The sequence below is a fragment of the Hermetia illucens genome, chromosome 5 (genome assembly GCF_905115235.1).
Source record: "Hermetia illucens chromosome 5, iHerIll2.2.curated.20191125, whole genome shotgun sequence".
Classification (NCBI taxonomy): domain Eukaryota; kingdom Metazoa; phylum Arthropoda; class Insecta; order Diptera; family Stratiomyidae; genus Hermetia; species Hermetia illucens.
The window spans coordinates 9073365-9093402 of NC_051853.1; the positions used below are offsets into that span (position 1 = coordinate 9073365).

At 41.9% G+C, this 20038-nt stretch overlaps 1 protein-coding gene across 1 annotated transcript in view; it reads left to right on the top strand.

Moving 5' to 3' along the window:
• The first annotated feature begins 1238 nt into the window (after positions 1-1238).
• The window catches only part of LOC119657721 (ran-binding protein 16), a 31616-nt gene continuing 12816 nt past the window's right edge, over positions 1239-20038 (top strand). The window contains exons 1-15 of the mRNA XM_038064764.1: positions 1239-1389; positions 6578-6807; positions 6870-7035; positions 7101-7330; positions 7391-7490; positions 7550-7666; positions 7737-7835; positions 7902-8048; positions 8103-8275; positions 8336-8459; positions 14174-14350; positions 14407-14612; positions 14667-14811; positions 14877-15024; positions 15095-15248. Of these exons, the coding sequence (XP_037920692.1) occupies positions 1387-1389; positions 6578-6807; positions 6870-7035; positions 7101-7330; positions 7391-7490; positions 7550-7666; positions 7737-7835; positions 7902-8048; positions 8103-8275; positions 8336-8459; positions 14174-14350; positions 14407-14612; positions 14667-14811; positions 14877-15024; positions 15095-15248 (2219 nt within the window). The 5' untranslated portion in view covers positions 1239-1386. The remainder of the gene's footprint in view (positions 1390-6577; positions 6808-6869; positions 7036-7100; positions 7331-7390; positions 7491-7549; positions 7667-7736; positions 7836-7901; positions 8049-8102; positions 8276-8335; positions 8460-14173; positions 14351-14406; positions 14613-14666; positions 14812-14876; positions 15025-15094; positions 15249-20038) is intronic.

Below are 20038 nucleotides of genomic sequence, written 5' to 3' on the forward strand. Positions count from 1 at the left end.
ATTCGCGACGGCCTAACGAAAAAAAAAACCAAAACGCTAGCTAAAACTGAAAAATAGCCGAAGCCGTAAGTCTCCGGGTGGCGAGAACAAAGTGAAGATGGATCATTTAGGACGAAACGGCACAGCATATAACCGACAAGAATTCACTTCATCCGTCACTTCATCCTTACGAAGAAGAATATTTCGTTTTTTCAAATTCTAAATCGAAGAGATAGCTGTTTCACATAAAGTTAGGGAAGAACACTCCTCAGAAGCTCGGACGGCAATACCTTTCAGCATATAGCCGCAAAGGCCCATAGATCCACAGGCTTCTGGAAGACATTTTATAATGAACTTAAGGGAAGTAGGAGGACCAGACGGAAAAGCTATTCCAAAAACCTAAAAAGTTGACGAAATTGACCGTGAAGGTCCGCCCGCAAAGACTGAAGCTTCACCAAAGCGCTCAAACAACCCCCCACATTGCTGAGCCCGGCTAGCACAGAGGGGTGCAAGAACGTGTCGACCGAGCACTTCGATAGAGATTCAGTCTTTGCGAGCGGACCTTCACGGCCAATTTCGCCAACTTTATAGGTTTCTGGGATAGCTCTTCCGTCTAGGTCGTTCTCGGCCACTTAGGATGATCATCTGGTTCTCCTACTTCCCTTGAGTTCATTACACACGAGCCATCCGTGGAGTCTAACCGCCTCTAATGTGGGAGAAATTCTGCATTTAGTAGAAAAGTGCCGTCGATACCTTGGTAATTCATTGTTCCCTTCAAAGCTATCTCATTTTCAGAGGTTCAAGATTTTGCTGACATTTCAATACCAGCTTAAATCTGGCTTAAGATGATGTCATGGCTGTTTAACTGGCAAATAGAATACGGAGTTTAACGTGTTTGTATATGCCTCGGTAGATTTTCTCTGAAAGACATGTTTATCGCTTGCACTTCTACATAAAATACAGTGATATTTTGGCCTAGGAGATATAGCATCTCATCTATCTCAACCTAGATTCCATCTTTGGTTATGAGATGCTGGTTTCAAGATTTTTCAGTATTTCAGGATCAAGCAAATAGCTTGGGTACAATTGTAAATTACAAAATTATTTGTAATAAAAACAATATTTTTTCCGAGATGTAACGTAGATTTCAATTTGAAATTTCGCGTTACATTTAAAACTTGCCCACAAACTATCCTATCCACCTCCAGATGTCATGAAGGTGGCACCAGCGAAAACGCCAATTGGTCGTGGCGAATAAACTAACAAAAATATGGTCGATCAGCGGCCGATTTAGACAGGGGGATACTTTGTTGTAAATATTTTTGTGTGTTGCGATTCGAAGTTGGAGTTGTTATATGTGAGTTGGTTGCATCGCGAGTGGATTCCAGTTCGAGAGCAGTTTGCAAAATGGTACGTCAAAGATTTACGGAGATTTTCATTCAAGATAGCGGGAGGTGACGGCTATGGGCCTGCCGAATGCAATTCGGCCGCGAATTGGCGAATGAAAACAATGCATTGGATCTGTCAATGGCCGGATAATTTGCCGAATTATCAGATGTTTTTGTGGAAGATCCGGCCCAAATAGGCTGATGTTTATGCGAATGTGTCTTACTAGGGGTTTCCGGTCTTTGCGGCAATAAATCATGACTGTCTGCATTTGTGCAGAATCCTTCGGTGGTCGTGAATTGCTGCTGCGGCTTCTTCTCCTTTTATTTTATGAGGAATTCCAAATTATTCCATGTAGGTTGTCAATAGAAACAGAAAAACATCCTTCGATAATACCGAATAAGCACATATTTCCAGGATTTATTCGGGTAATTTATTTTTATAACCTCACTTTGCAGACCGACTCAGCCCCAAGTGTACATAGTGCGGAGTAAGTTCACTGAAGTGGATTAGTACGCACTTTGCCTATTTTCCCGAGCTAAATTCCACATTTTAAGGGGAAGAACGGAAAAACAGTAGCAAAATATGACTTGAAATAATCTTATAAGAGCGATCTTTTGAGTTCTGCAACAAGTTGCGGGTACATTACTTTCGTTCGCAAATGGAGATTTTTGTTGTTTCCCAATATTCAGGAGCGTTTTTGTTTTACTTCGCTAATTGTCGCTTGTTGCTTATGAAGTACCAAAACGAACATTTCGCAAATACAGCGGATGTAAAAATGATACGACACCTCATGTTTTTCAAGAAATCTTAAAATAATAAAACAATTCTAAGAAGCTGTGTATGCATCTCAGATAACTCCTTTCTCTTGAGTAATTACCTGGGGTTTCGCCTTATAACACATCCAGTAATTAAAGAAAGTCGGGTTTCAGGTAGGTAAAAAAGATGAAATATCGGGGATCTGACGACATCGCATCCGAACTCTGGAAAGCGAATCGAGTTATTCATGAAGGAAGGACACCATCTGAATGTTTCAAGATGGAAAAAGAAAGGTAGTCCAGCAGAATGTTCAAATTACCGTCCGATCCGGTACGCGAAATCTTTGAAATAATCGTGAATCAAGCCGGATTTATCAAAAACTGCGGAACTATTGATGCAATACACGCGGCGCTGTTACCCATGGAGAAACACCGTGAGAAGCATCGCCCTCTTTACGTTGCCTTTCTGAATCTAGAGAAAGCGTTTGACCGTGTGCCACACGAACTCATCTGGTATGCTTTACGAAAATACTTAGTGCCAGAAGAATTCGTGTGCTGGGTGCAATTGCTCTACCACGATCCGAAAACTAAAGTTCGGAGTGTGGCGGGTGTATAAAAATCGCTTCGTGTCTCTGTTGGTGTTCATCAAGGAAGCGCCCTCTCACCACTCCTCTTTCTTCTTGTTATGGACACCATCACATAGGATATCCAAAGTCAAGCCCCCTATACACTGCTTCATGCACATGATGTTTTCGTTGCATCTAATAGCAGAAATGGAATGATCGCCTCATGCAACACGGCACGCCCAGAATTGAGCTATCTAAATACCTCGGATCAACGTTATCAGCCAATGGAGAACTGCATTATGAAATTGCTTCACGCATTTATGCAACCTGGATGAAGTGGTGTTCCACAACTGGTGTTCTTTGTGATCGAGGTATCAACGAACGGTTCGAATCTAAAATTTATCGCAATGTCGTCCGTCCTGCCGCCCTCTATGGTGCTGAGTGCTGGCCGACTATAAAAGACAATTAACGACGTCTTGGGGTGATGGAGAAGAAAATGTTGCGTTGGACTAGTGGCGTGACACGTTTTGATCACATCCGAAATGAGGATATCCGCGATGGTTATGAGGTTGCACCGATCGTGGGAAAATTGCGAGAGAGGCGTCTTCGATGGTATGGTCACGCAATTCGTGGAAAGGAGAATTTACTTGCCAAGATTGGTTTGAACATCGAAGTCGACGGTAAATGACCAAAATCATCATCATCAACGGTGCAACAACCGGTATCCGGTCTACGCCTGTCTTAATATGGAACTCCATACATCCCAGTTTTGCGCCGACGTCCACCAATGCGATATCCCTAAAAGCTATCTGGCGTCCTGACCTACGCCATCGTCGTAGTCTCGTCGGGCCTGCCTCGTCTTCTTTTTCTACCATAGATATTGCCCTTATAGACTTTCCGGGTGGGATCATCCTCATCCATATGGATTAAGTGACCCCCCTCCCCCCACCGTAACCTATTGAGCCGGATTTTATCCATAATCTGACGGTCATGATATCGCCCATAGATTTCGCCACTATGAAGGTTCATCCTAATGTAGGGGGCCAAAAATTCACTTCTGACGGAATTCAACCAAACCACGACAAGATTTATGCCATTAAAAACTTTCCCCTGCCAACCACGCAACTATTGTTGCTTCCTGACCAAAGCCGCTTATCACCAAGCGATCCTCAACGCTTATTTGTCTGGGCTCAAAATAAAAGACTCCCGCAAGATTTCCTGTTCTATTGAGGCCGTCCAGGCGTTTGAAATCGTCAAACAACAGCTAGTGGACTACACTTCTGGCATTTCCTCGACCAGATATATCCCTAATCGTGTTCGTCGATGCCTCAAACACAACAATCGGCGCCGCTCTTCAACGGGTGAACCAAATCTGACAACCGTTCAGCTTATTTTCGAAATAACATAAACCAGCTCAGGTAGGTAAGTGTCTGTGGCCGCTTCGAGGTGCCCAATGCTAAAAGATCGTTACGGACGGTTTGTCACGAATCTCGGAGGTTCGAGTCCCCGCCGTGGTCGATTATACGATAATCGCCGAGACCGAGAAAGGTGACCAAGAGACAGAGGACAAACTCTAAATACAGGTTCAAGCAGTATTCTATCTTCGTCGCAAACTCGTACTTATTGTGTGGGAGCTCGGACAAGAGAACTAGGCCATTTATTTTGGTTGATTTTCGCAGGGATCTTGCATACCCAGGACGACGAACCAGCTAGTCAATGGAAAATACTTCTGGCCGTCCATGAACAGGGACGTAAACTCTTGGGCCAGACAATACATCGCGTGCCAGAAGTGTAAGATCAACAAGCACGTAAAAAAGGAAGTAGGCGTGTTCCTTCGGTCGACGAAGTGCTTCCACACCGTCCACCTGATGTCGACGTGGCGCTTTGCGAGACTCGCAACAGTACCAGTATTGCCTCATAATCATCGACCGGTTTTCGCGTTGGCCTGAAGCAATATCTCTGACAGACATTACGGCGCAATCATGAGCCGAGGCCATCTGGAGAATGAATCCAGCGCTTTGGTATACAACGTGTAATCATCACGCACAGGGAATGCAGCTTGAGTCTACTCTTTTTTCGCAGTTAGGTAAGCTGAGTTTCAAACGCCACAGGACTATTGCTTACCATGCAAATGGTGTACGGGGAGGACGCCCCACGCCGACCCTGTGCTGGATATTAAAGCGGCGTTAAGCGAAACTGCGGCCGACTCCACTTTCCCGACATACGACGCTGAAGGCCGACACCCCAGTCTCGAAACATGCTCGCAGGTCCTCATTAGGGTGAACGCTCTTCGGAGACCGCTACATTCACCATATGGGGGCTCCTTTAAAGGCCTGGAGCGACGGGAGCACTTCTTCAAGCTCGACGTCTGGGGGGCCAATTGGATTTTTTTGTCGAGACTGAAAGCCTTCACAGAACGGGGGCACGCTTCGAACAAGCGACCGCGAAGCGCCAGGTTTGCCCGGTAACACCATTAGCGGAACCACGCCCCGGGTTCCTCCGCTGAATCCGCGCGGTTTCAACTGGTGGCGGGCTATCGCCGGCAGTGTGAACGCCTTCTCCGATGCACTGAGCTATTGTCGGCATATCTAGCGGCTTGATACGAGGTCGGTGCGTTACGGTGCCTCCTTCTGTTCTAACCGCCAGCGCAAGCGGACGCGTGCAATGACGATTTGAAATCAAAAGTCAAGCACCCGTTTCTTCACTTAATAAGTTTGTTCTTTGTATTACGAACGCATAAAAGTTAAGACGAAGACATAATGAAAAACATTTTGATCATTCCGTGCGTGTGCCTTTTTACGAGGTCATAGTAAACATGGACGCAAACCAACTCGTGTAATACTTGAAATAACAATTTGAGGTTTAACCACCTTCGTGGAGCAATGATCGGAGAAAGATCCCGTGGGAAAACAAGTTTTAGCTTCATTTAATGGAGAGAGCCGCAGCTTTAAGTACTCATGTTTTTAGTAAGGTCCACTGTACTATCCCCTAAAATGGCTTAGCCAATGGCCTCCTGTTTGCGGTGTTTGCACATTTTTGCGAATTTAGGACAAAATCTAGAGGCAGAGTGTGCACAGATTTTGCGTCGCAGAAAACCTTACCAGAGCAGCAATCAATCAAGCAATCACCTGAGTTCATTTTATAGAAATGACACGCGACTCTGCAAAATATTTTATGCCAGCCAACTCAGCCGTGTTGTGTCACTTGGCTGAATGTCGTGTGTAATGCTGCCTGCAAAGCTTTATTAAGATTTTTTGACAAGCAGAGTAGTTTGTGGCCGCGTCGCGTAGTGTATATGGGGTCATACCTTTAGTAGCCACTCCAAGGAGCCTAATCAGCACTCGTCGTTTTGAAGCCACAAACTCCTAACACCATGACTGCTATGTTCAAAGCAAGGGGGTAGATTTTCAGTCAGCCCGTAGCATTCACGAATTCGAGTAGCTCTCTCATCTTGCAGCTGGAGATCTCTCTCGGGTCCTCAAAGAATTGTTTAACTAGTGTCCGTAGCCTGGCTCTAGCTAGAGCTGGGCAATTGCAAACGAACTGTCTGAGGATTTCTGTCTCTTTCCCGCAGCTTCGGCAATGCGAATTTTGGCATGGTCCCCTGTAGGCCAGTGCCTCGTGAAAACCATCATAATTTTGTGTGCATTCGTCTGGCACAAGAGCTCTCGCGGTTGAGGACCGCCATTCAGACACTTCTTCAAATTTTTTTCGTCCAGCTTTTCGGTTGATCAAGTCCTTTTTTGTCTTTCAAGTCCAATGACCACTTTTAGAAAGTGAAAACCTGTGTCAGTTATTGATTCGATTTTAATAGTAAATTTCAAACAGAAAAATATTAATTTCTTACAATTTCACATTATGACACATATTTAACGTTACTTATTCCAGGAGATACAGCAGTTGGAGATATTGTGCAAACAATTGTATGAATCTACAGATCCTGTAGTTAGAAGTGAAGCTGAAAAGGCATGTGTCAGTTTTTTAAATAGTCCAGACGCTCTTCCAAAATGTCAAATGCTTTTGGACCGTGCGGACTCGAGTTACGCCCAAATGTTAGCCACCACAACACTAACAAAACTCATTCCGGGACTAAGTTTAGAACAAAGAATAGACATTCGGTGAGTTGAATGATGACGAGGTTAACTTCTGAATATAAGCTAATCACAGTTGGTCTTCGCAGGAGCTATATTCTTAATTACTTAGCAACTCGGCCGAATTTGCAAAACTTTGTGATTCAAGGTTTAGTGACCCTGCTAGCGAAAATAACAAAATTTGGATGGTTGGACGTATACAAGCAGCAAAATGTGTTTCGTAATATTGTGGAGGATGTTAAGAAATTTTTACAGGTAAAGCGACGATTGTCTGTCGTCATTTGAATTCGTATTTCACTCAGGAGACTTTGAAATTGCAGGGATCCGTAGAGCACTGCACTATAGGTGTGCAGATTCTATCACAGCTCGTAATGGAAATGAATTCATTCGCAGAGCAAGATATACATCTGTCATTTTCAAAAAATCGTAAAATTGCATCTTCATTTCGCGATATTCATCTTTATGATATTTTTTTATTATCATGTTCGTTGCTTATCACTGCACGCGAGAATAATAAAAACTTGAATTTTATGGATGAAGCGCAACAAAAGTATGATTAATATTTGGAAAATGTCTGCAGTGGTACTAATTTTCTCTCCCCAATTTCCAGCTTAATATCTCATATTCTAAGACTAACAAAAAATTGCTTAAGTTTTGACTTTATTGGAAGTTCTACAGATGAATCGACTGATGATATGAGTAGCGTTCAGGTGATCAGATTGATTGATTAGTTGTAGGAATAAAGCTAATTTGCATTGCTCTTCTCTAGATACCAGCAACCTGGCGTCCAGCATTTCTGGACACGAACACCTTAAAATTATTTTTCGATTTGTACGAAAATCTGCCCGGTAGACTGGCTAGTTTAGCACTTGGATGCCTTGTTCAGGTAGGACGAGGGTTCAAAGCCAATCTATAAATATCTTTCATAATTATTTGTATGTCTCTTTATCAAACAGATGACTTCAGTGAGAAGATCATTGTTCAGCAACAATGAGCGAACGAAATTCCTTACAGTATTGGTTAGTGGAGTTAAAAATATCCTTGAAAATTTACAGGTGAATGTTTGACAATTTATCGATTGTGTTGATTGAATGTATCTAATGAGATTTTATTCCGACCAGGGGTTGAGTGATGCGGATAACTATCATGAATTTTGTCGGCTTCTTGCACGTCTTAAATCGAACTATCAACTTGGGGAGCTAATCCAAGTCGATTGTTATCCAGAAGCAATTCAATTGATTGCAAAATTCACGGTCCAATCGTTACAAGTAATTTTTGATAATCTCCACTCATACTCGCGACTTATTATGGAGTAATTTCAGATGTGGCAGTTCGCACCAAACAGTGTACACTATTTGCTTTCACTTTGGCAACGAATGGTTGCGTCAGTTCCTTATGTGAAAGCGGCAGAGCCGCATTTGCTGGACACCTACACACCAGAAGTTACCAAGGCATATATTACAAGTAGACTCGAATCAGTACGTGTGATAGTTAGGTAAAATATTGCTTTATCGGAAACAGTGAGCTACATTTTCACAAATAAATATGATTCCAGGGAGGATTTAGAAGATCCTTTAGATGATCTTGGGATGATACAACAACAACTAGAGCAATTGTCCGTCATAGAACGCTGTGAATATGAGAAAACATGTACCCTCTTAGTGCAACTATTTGATCAAGTAAGTATTAGGTTGTTGCACATGAAATGGTCGATTTGGCAATCAAGTGAAGTTAGTTGCAATTTTGCTGTATCAAACTACCGCCAGTTGGCGCTAATGGTGTCGGATTATGAAGTATAAATACTCCTACATTTAAGTAAATAAGTAAATAAGTCGGGAAACCGGAAGCTTGACGCTTCAGGTATAAAACGTTTTGTGTTTCCCTATGTAAGGAGCATAACGTAGTTCTCCATTGGCTTATAGCATTGACCCGAGGTATTGAAATCGCTGTTCTGGTCAGGTTACTGCCATTGCCAGAACTCAGCGATTGAAATATCTCGACTCAATGCTATCAGCCAATGGAGAACTGCGTAATGACATTGTTTTTCCGCATTAACGCAACCTGGATAAAGTGGCATTCTCCAACTGGTGTTCTTTGTGATCGACGTTTCAGCGCACGTCCCAAATCTAAAATTTACTGCAATGTCGTCCGTCTGCCGCTCTCTATAGTTCTGAGTGTTAGCCGACTATAAAGGACAATGAACAGCGTCTTGCGGTAATGGGGACGAAGATGTTACATTGCACTGGTGGCGTGACACGTTTTGATCACGTCTGAAAAGAGAATATCCGCGATCGATATGGGTTTGCACCGATCGTGGAAAAACTACGAGAGAGGCGTTTTCGATGGTGTGGTCACGTAATTCCCGCTTCAATAACCAGTATTGGTCAGAACATCAAAGTCAATGGTAAGCAACCAAAAAGCCGGCCAAAACAATGGTGGCTTGATACGCTGGATGGGGATTTAGAGGTCTCGCGATTACATCTTGATGGCATTTGATAAAATAAAATGACGAAACCGATCACGACGAGCCGACCCCGCTTGTGAACTGAAGGCTGAAGAAAAAGAAAAAGATGTGAGGAGCGGCGAGTGCACGACAGCTCCGTGTAACATAGCTAACAATTCCATTCTCCTCTATTTTCTAGAAAGCGATTTAAATAAATCATTTGATGGAAAGCCCTGTATTGATAATAGTCAACCTCACACGGCTCAAATTCGGAGTTTAGTATTATTAGCAAATGCCAAGAATTTAACCAACATCAAATATAAACAAGTCGGAATACCGGAAGCTCGCGCTTCGGGTATAAAGGTTTTGTGTTCATCTTATGTAAGAGACGCACATTTCTCTGTCCGTATATAGCTACAAATCCAACATAATCCTTCATATTTTTCCAAACTACGAGACATACGTACATATTAGAGCCATAGATATCACGCTCACCCTAAACAAACAAACTGCCTATTACCTACTGTACACATATATGCACTTATCTAAATTAATCCTACCCATATTTCCGATTTACGTCTTATATCTATCTGAATTAGGCACTAGCCGCAAAGTTCATTAGCACGCATATACTATATACCTACAGATACACATGTCTGGTTGACAAATAACTAAAAAACTAAAACAAAATAATTGTCTGCGACCCAATTCATAAGAATTCATTTCGTTGTGGTATTGACGAATTGATATGTGATGATGACGTCATGCGGGTTGTAGAGTGCACGAAATTCACAAAAAATTGTAAAGTTTCACCCCCAATAACTTTGTTAATAATAGTTGGATTTTCTTCAAACTTGACCAAACTGTGCATTATATTCTTCGTTACACTCATGCCAAATTTTGTATTTCTGGGATGAACATAAGGGGGGGTGCCGGGTAAATTTCTAAAATGTGGAAATATACTATTATTAACTTTATTTGTGCAGATATCGGAACCGGATATATTTTGAGGCCTAGATTTCGTAGAGGTGCACCACTGTGATTTTTTCCAGATTTTTCGGTTGGATAGGTTCTGAGAACGAGACCTGTTACACTTTTTGTGGGTCATATTTTCAACCCTTACTCCCCTATGTTTCATCTAATATCAAATATTGAACCAGTTTCGAAAAGTACTAATTGAGACCTTTCATTTGATACCCTACTTGGCTACATTCTGTGAAAAAAAAATTTGCACCCTCCATTCACATGTACGGAGAGCCCCCCCTTAAACTTAACGCAAGATGGCGCCACTTACTGCATGTAAAGGGATCACCAGATTACATACTCTCACCAATTTTCGTGACAATCGGTCTAGCCGTTTCCGAATAAATCGGGTGTGACAGACAGACAGACAGACAGACAGACAGACAGACAGACAGACAGACAGACAGACAGACAGACAGACAGACGGACAGACAGACACCGTCACCATTCTAATAAGGTTTTGTTTCACACAAAACCTTAAAAAGGGCTAGGGAGAATTAGGTTCTTCTTGAATGGAATTTTAATATTTCACTCGAATGTCAATTATTTCCGTTAATTATGACGTCAGCATCTTATTTGCATGGCTTTGGAAGCAGTTAATTCGCGCGAAAGTGCTAAGTTTGAACTGCTATAACTTTGGCGTTAATGGCCAGATTTCCATGAAATTTAGCACGTGTATAGGAAATATTATAGTCTATGCTGGTGCAGTCCTAGGATGAATTTAAGGGGGGTTTTACAGTAAATTTGTAAAAGTTAGTAATATACTATTAGTAAGTTTATTTGAGCAGATATCGGAATGGGACATATTTTGAGGCCTAGATTTCATCTAAGCGCTCCACTCTGATTTTTTTCGGATTTTTAGGTTGGGTAGTTTCCGAAAATGAGTCCTGTCTCACTCTAAGTGTGTACATTTTGACTCCTTACTCACGCACTTCGCAATTAACGCCAAAACTAACATCAGTTTCGGAAAGTAAAAATCGAAACCTTTCATTTGATACCCTAAACGACTATATCTGGTAAAAAAAATTTTTGAATCCCCCCTTTGGATGTATGGGGAGCCCCCTTTAAACTCCACCTAAATGTATGCCACTCGCCGTATGCGTGGGATTTCATAGTTCCCATCTGTCGACCAAATTTCGTTCGGACCGGTTTAGCCGTTTCGGGGAAAAGTGCGTGTGGCAGACAGACCGACAGACGGACATTGAATCGATTTTAATTTTGTTTTACACAAAACCTTAAAAAGGAAAAACAAGTCGGGAAACCGGAAGCTTGACGCTTCAGGTATGAAAGGTTTTGTGTATTTCTTTTATATGTGCATTTGTCCCATTAGAATGTAGCACGTAAAATATGCATATATTATGTGAAAATAGCCACTTTCAAGTGATATTGACATTCATAGTCTCGAATTTGCAGAGAAGCGACAGCTTTGACTTAGTATTACTTTGTTAGTAATAGTGCGATTTTCACCAAATTTGGTAGGATCATGCTCTATACTGTAGCCTATATTGTTGCAAAATTTTGTGATTCTAGGATGAACTTGAGGGGGGTTTTCCTGCCAATTACTAAAAATTATAGTAATGCACTATTATTAACTTTATTTGAACAGGTATCGATATGGAGGGTATTTCGGAGCCTAGGCACCATATAGTGACAGCCCCCTGATTTTTTTCAGATTTTTCGGTTTGGTAGTTTCTGAGAATGGGTTCGTTAAAAAAATGACCACTTTCAACCCCCCGCACCCCCCACCTTTTCAACAAATGTCAAAACTAAGACTGGCTTCGGAAAGTACTAATCGAGACCTTTAATTTGATACCCCACATGACTATATTTGATGAAAAAAAAATTGACACCCTCCCTTTGCATGTATGGGGACCCCCCCTTAAATTCGACGTAAAAGAATGTAACTCACTATATGCGTGAGCGTTCACAGTTCCCACCTTTCTACCAAATTTGGAGCCAATCGCTACAACCGTCTCCGAGAAAAATGCGTGTGACGGACAGACAGACAGACAGACAGTAAACCGATTTTAATAAGGTTTTGTTTGTTTGTTTTACAAACAAAACCTTAAAAAGATGGAAAAAGTCGAGAACTTTATACTTTTTCTATATGAGTTCAAACTCGGTCATAAAGCAGCGAAGGCGACCAGGAACGTTAACAGCGCATTTGGGGCTGATACGGTAAGCGAACGAACCACCCGGCGATGGTTCGAAAAATTTCTGTCAGACGACGTAAACCTTCAAAGTGAGCCACGTGGACATCCAGGACCATCGATTCACAATGGCGAGCTGCGTTTGCTAGTCGAATCCGACCCACATCAGTCTGTGAGAGACATTGCAGAGAAACTGGGCGTACAGTTTCCCGGCACTTGCAACAACTTGAGAAGGTGAAAAAACTCGACAAATGGGTTCCGCATGCCCTTACGGAGCAAAACATGGCGCTTTGTATGCAAAATTTGCAGTTCTTTACTCACCCGCAACAAAAGCGATCCCTTTTTGCACAGAATAGTGTCATGTGATGAAAAGTGGATATTATATGACAATCGTCGCCGATCAGCACAATGGCAAGGTGCTGATGAGCCACCGAAGCATATGCCGAAACCGAGCCTCCATCCGAATAAGGTAATGGTGACTGTTTGGTGGTCTACAGCTGAAGTTATCCACTATTCTTTTTTGGCACCTGGAGAAAGGATAAATGCACAGAAATGATGTGCCCAATTCGAGGAAATGAACCAAAAATTGAGTATTCAACGGCCGAGATTAGTCAACAGAGATGGTGTGAGAGGTGGTGGCGAGATGGAGATAGTATGAGACTCTGCCTCATCTACCATGGTAGGTAGGTAGGTATCAGTGGCCGCTTCGAGGAGCCCAATTAGCGCTTTGGTGCCACCAACTCCTAAGACCGTGACTGTTATGGGAGCAGGGAGGCAGAGTCCAGCCGGCTCCGATCTTGAAAGCCAGCCCGTAGCATTCAAGAAGGAAAGCAGCTCTCCGACGCTGCAGCTAGAAATCTCTCTGAGGTGCCCAAAGAATGGTTTACCCAGTGTCCGCAGCCTGACTCTAGGCAGAGCTGGGCAATCGCAGAGAAAGTGCATGAGGGTTTCCCTTCCTTCTCCGCAGCTTCGGCAATGCGAGTTGTAAGGTATGCCAGGCCTAGCGGCATGGCCCCCCCCCACACTTGGGGCTCGAATCACGCTCCAGCCATCGATAGACTTCCAATATCGCCAGTACTTCCGCCTGGAATACACTGACGAAACTTGGGAGACCATATGACTTGGATACACCATGTGTATTCGAGAAAACCCCTGCACCGACTCCATAGGCCATCTTTGATCCGTCCGTAAAGAATATTGTGTCATCATCTTGAAACACGCCGCCAGTCTTCCACTTTGCCCTGGTTGGAAGGTCCACAGCAAAGTTTCTCGTGAAGTTCAGCTTGCGTGTGACATAGTCCGTGGGGAATGCCCAGATTTCCCGAGGTATTTCATTTAGGATGTTGCTGTGGCCGTAGGACTTCGCTGTTCAGCATCCGGACTCACGTAGTCTGACGGCACTGCACGCTGTAACATATTTAATGTGGAGGTCATCTACCATATTTACTAAACCTTTCACCAATCGACTACCACTTTTTTAAGCATTTGAATCATTTGTTGGTGGAAAAATATTAAGGAATGAAAAGGCCTTCAAAATTGCCTTCGACGACTTTATCAACACTCGAAAATTGGACTTCTACGAAACTGGCATACATGCTCTTGTATCTCGCTGGGAGAAGTGTTTTGAATCGACTGGCACCTATTTTTAATAATTAAATAAATTTTTGTAAACTTTACAGTCGTTTCAAATTTTAGTACCAAAACTGCCATTTCATTTGCAACAACCTAATATAAGAAAAAGTTGAATTTTAAATAACACATTCATTTGGGTATGCAGACGGCAAGGTCGTACCAAGAGTTGATTCAAAACCCCGCCTCAAATGCAATGGAAATAAAAATCCACGAACTTCAATTAACATGGCTGGTATACATCATTGGTTCAGCGATAGGAGGCCGACTATCTTTCAGTGCCAATGAGGAGCAAGATATAATGGATGGGGAGCTAGTTATTAGGGTAAGAGAAATGCGACAGTTTGACTAGATTTTATGATGAATAAATGATTGCTTAAGGTTCTTCAATTGATGAATTTGACTGATTCGAGACTACCCCAAATTGCATGCGAAAAGCTCGAATTGGCCATTCTAAGTTTTCTGGAGCAAGTTCGAAAAATCCACATCAACGAACAGATCCAGAAGGCAAAAGTGTATAAGCGGCTGTCTGAAGTCTTAGGACTGAATGATGAACAGATGCTTCTGAGTGTGATAAACAGAAAAATGTAAGTACTCTGCCGCTGTAAGAAGAGATTTTAACCGAATCTCGGCCTTTTCAGAATAACAAATTTAAAATTTTGGGGCCGATCAGAACAAATAATCACAAAGACGCTGTGCTTACTCAACGATCTCTCATTGAGCTATTCTTGTATAAGGAAATTGGCGAAATTGGAAGAAATTCAATTCATGTTGAATAATCATACGGTTGGTGAATTGCAGGCTAAGAAACCCCTTGGATATCACTATAGTGACTGCATATGTCTTTACAGGGAGAGCATTTTTCATTTCTTAGTACAAACACATCACTTAGCGAAATGCGATGTCGCAGCATGTTTTATACATCTCTAGGGAGAGTTTTAATGATTGAATTAGGCGAAGATGAGGAGCGTTTTTATACCTTCATGGCACCACTAACAAGTAAAAATGAAATTTTGTCTTATTTTGTGTTGATTTTAATGGTAATCACTCTGGATTGTATTCGTTGCAGCTCAATTTCAATCAATAGCGTCTAAACTAATGGATGAAAGTAGTTTTCCAACAGAAGAAACAAAGAAAGCAGTCATTGGGCTTGCCCGGGATTTGCGTGGACTGGCTTATGCTTTGAATTCGAAAAATCCATATTCAATGTTTTTTGATTGGATGTAAGTTTCTGCATTTTTTTTATTTAGGTTTGAATTTGACAAAAAACCCAATTTGATTTATCTTGGTGAGTATACGAATTTGCTTTTTTAGATACGATTAACGAATACTGCACATGTTACACTTTTTATGAAATTCTTTGCAAAAAAAGTAGATAAACATTCATTTCAAACGAGGCTCTACTCTACTGAAAATAAGTTTATCAATGTTTTTGTAGCATCTTGAAATTGTCATTTATTTTTCCCATATATCCTGTGAGTCGGGGTTCAAGGTTACACTCAAAGTGTTACCTGCATGTCGGAAAACGCGACTAAAAGGTATAGAAATTGATGGGTTAAAAACCAGGATGTCTTTTACGAGCAGAATTAGGCATTTTAAGGGAGGATTCCTAAAGGTAATAATATGATGGTGATGGATGACCTGAATGCCAACGTGGAGTTTGGTAACATCTTGTTCGATCATGTGATTGAGAGGTATGCTCTTGGTGACCGTAGAAACAACAATGAAACTTGCACCATTTTGTCATCGGCGTCACATTGTTTGAGACAGCACCTTCCATCAGGAGAGTTACATTTCGATTGCCCGGCAACAAACATCTGATCAGATCGACCGTATCGTGATCAACACTATATTTAGGCCTTATCTTCTGAATGTGTGCCGACCTCGAAAGGGAAGACTATTTGATGGTCGTTTATCTTCGCTATTACATCTACCTCCTAAATTCAATACTGTGTATCTCCGCGAGCCCGTGTCGTCCTACATAGCAAAAGTTTTTGCGGCGCAGACGACACAAACTAAACAAATTTTATTTTTGAGGATGGTGGGAGTTCTGAGTCCGCACTCACTTGGTGACGGACCGGACCACTTGGAAAGCAACTTCTTGGAAGCATGGCTTAGAACCATGTACTGGCACTTTGTGCGTGATAGCGCCATTGTCCGTTGTTTCCTTGATTGACAAAAAACAGAATTTCCATTCATCGTGAAAACATACTTGAGGTATGATCTTTCGACACCGATACAGGTATTCCAAGCAGCATCGATCTCGGCTATGAGTGTATCCCCTCTCATTCCAAAAGTGATGCCTGATTCCGTTGTACGCTTCGCTTCTTTCCAGTTATAGGTCCCAAAATAGCTATTGAAGTGACTTAAAGGGCGAGCCGCGATTGATAATAGACCGAGTCCCCTGTAAGGCGGCTTCTTTCCATCTTTCGCGGTCCAGGAACCACTTGTTCCCTTCATCAGTGCAAACAAGTTGCCGAAATATCGGTATTTGCAAGAATAAATATCCACACCAACGAAAAAGAAACAACAAGTTTTATTATTTCAATTAATTAATCGTTGGAAACACCGCATAATTTCACTCTGATTAAATCTCTTTGTTCTCAACCATCGGCGCGAACAGTCGAAAGTAGTTTCGATTTGGAAGTAAAAACTAAATAGTAAAAATACACATAAAAGTTCTCTTGATATTTATATTTTATTATTTCCCCATTAAACAACGGAGACAATTTGAGTGCAATCGCGAATTGATTGGGTCGCTGCCTATCTTACAGTTCAGTAGTTCATGCGATTCTATCATAAAAATGTATTTCTCCGAAATTCGTTTTGTTCTTGGATCGTCATATAGTGAATTGCCTATGCGCCTATATGGAGGAAGATGAATTCATCTTTCAGCCGTATCTGATTTATTCGAATTTATAATTGGTTGATCGCGCTACCATTCTATGCAACGTGAAATCACATAACAACGTCTAGTTTGTTTTCATCCCTACAAGGACTACTTTAAATGACACCCTCTGCTCCTTGAAAGTAGCTCGGATAACATCTCGGCTTGGAGTCAAACTTACTTTCAATGATAAACTTCAAAATTCCCTCAATGTATTCCTGGACCTCCATATGACTTTCATTTTTAACGACGGTGGGCGGGTCACTTAATCCGTATGGATGAGGATGATCCCACCCGGAAAGTCTATAAGGGCAGTATTTATGGTAGAAAAAGAAGACGAGGCAGACCCTGCCTGAGATGGAGCGATGACGTAGGTCAGGACGCCAGACGGCTTCTAGGGATATCGAATTGGTGGACCTCGGCGCAAAACCGGGATGTCTGGAGTTCCTTATTAAGGCAGGCCTAGATCGGATACCGGTTGTTGCGCCGTTAATGATGATGATAAGTTCAAAAAAGTAGTGCAGAAGTCGAATTGTCTTATGTGCATGCCACTTTATGTTGTGAGAGCCATGACAAAACGAGCACAGAAAACGAATCACAGAAGCGAATCTAATCCTTTCCAAAAAGTTGAAAAAGCATCTTTGCGACTGCCCTGGTCGTCCATTTAGTTTTAGAACCATGAGCGCCTTATTCATTCCTTATGACTCTTTGAGTTCCTATAGTTGGCCGATCTTTCGGTCACTTTATTAGATCCCGAACGTTGTTCTTTAATGATGCCCCTTGTGACTACTACTACGTACTACTCTATGTATGCTACTCTTCGAAACTTTGAACATGTGCCTATACAGTTGCTGAAGATTCCGCCGTCGTACTCAAACCATCGCTCGACGATACTCACTCGTGTGTCCTCCTTACTTTTCAATTTTGCCGATCTACCTTACTCTTGGCAGTAATTATTCCAAAACTCTGGCCTTTCTCGTGCCAATTTATCCATCCGCTCTGGTCCCTTCCACTTCCTGCGACGCTTATAATTCCGTATTACGTCCTTTCCTCTACTCCAATTATAACACTCGCTTCTAAAAACGCGATCGATTTTATAATTTGGTGCACAATTGCTTTCAGGTCACTAAGCGAGTTGTGCGCTGTTGCTACATTCCTTGCCGTCCAGCGTATGCCTGTTGCTATCTTCACTCTTCACTCTTTTCTTCTGCAGACTTATCACCTCTTGAATAGTCACCTCCCCCGGCTTTGCACTATGCTAGGTATGCCAGGTATTCTCACCCTGCTTACAAATTTCTTCTGGCTGTTTCGTACCTTTTCGCATGGCCACCTCCGGCCATTTTACATCTGCACTTATGACCTCCTTTTCATGCTCTTCTGCTTCTTGGTAATTTCGCTCTTGCTCCTTAGTTACCTCCTGTCCGATTACTTCTTGTAGTTTTCCAATATCCCGACTGGAACCCTTATGTAGTTTCGCTGTTACTTCCTGCCTCTTTGTAGCTTTTCGGATAGCATCCACCTGCAGTTTCGGAAGATACTGAATAATTTTTTTCTGCTTTCTAACTTCTTGTTTTATGACTTTTAGTTGCATAATTTCTTGCGTTCTTCTGTGCTTGATTTTTATCAATTCGTCCATTCTTCTTTTGAGACCCTTTGCGGCCTTTTTCCTTCCTCCTGTCGTGTATTTATCTCTCCATTGTGTTCTTTTCCGATATCCTCTCTTTCTTGCTTTGGTAATATCACCATTTTTTAAGGTTTTGTGTAAACACCAAACCTTATTAAAATCGGTTTACTTTTCTCGGAGACGGTTATAGCGATTGGCACCAAATTTGGTAGAAAAGTGGGAACTGTGAACGCTCACGCATATAGTGAGTTGCATCCGTTTACGTCGAATTTAAGGGGGGGTCCCCATACATGCAAAAGGGGGGTGTAAATTTTTTTTTCATCAAATATAGTCATCTGGGGTATCAAATTAAAGGTCTCGGTTAGTACTTTTCGAAGCCGGTCTTAGTTTTGACATTTGTTAAAAAGGTGGGGAGTGCGGGGGGTTGAAAGTGGTCATTTTTTTAACGAACCCATTCTCAGAAACTACCCAACCGAAAAATCTGAAAAAAATCAGGGGGCTGCCACTATATGGTGCCTAAGCTCCGAAATATCCTTCATACCGATACCTGTTAAAATACAGTTAATAATAGTACATTACTAGATTTTTTAGTAATTGACAGGAAAACCCCCCTTAAGTTCACTCTAGAATTACGAAATTGCAGCAATGTAGGCTACAGCATAGAGCATGATCCTGCCAAATTTGGTTAAAATCACACTATTACTAACAAAGTTATACTAGGTCAAAACTGTCGCTTCTCTGCAAATTCAAGATTATGAATGTACATATCACTTGAAAGTGGAAATTTTCGCATAATATATGCATATTTTACGTGCTACATGCTAATGAGACAAATGCACACTCAAATCTCTTTATAAAGGAAATACACAAAACCTTTCATACCTGAAGCGCTGAATTTCCGGTTTCCTGACTTGTTCCATTTTCTTTTCGCTTATCCGCCTCCCAAATTTTCGTCCGCCCTTTTTTTGCTTTTCGTTTTGGAGCCACTCGAATGGCATCTTTCTGACGATTTGGCAAATGCATCTTTTGGTATTTCACGTGATTTTGATGTCACTTTGAAACATTTCGGGTCAGACTGCGGCTTTTTTACTTTCTCGTACAACCTCTGCTTCTCCGCTTACTTTTTGCTGTCTTGCCACCGTCTGATGACTCACTTTTTGAAATATGAGGCTCCCTTCTTAACACACTACAGTTCCCTTATTTTTTATCCTGAGATTTTTCAGGGGAATCTTCCAATTCATTTGTAGTTTCTGCTACTTGTGGAGTACCCTCATATTGCGATTTTTCATTCTCTCGGCACGCTTCTTCCTGAGCGCTTTCATTTTGTGTTTCGTTCATCTCCCTTTCATTAAATATTTCTTCGAACCATTGCTTGAATTTCATACGCCAACTGCAGTTTTCCTCGATCCAAGAATCATCCATCCCTGCGGTTTATACAATACCACCACTGTACGTAGACTCGTTTCACTAGATTGCGTAGCACTATACAAAAAGCCCGATCT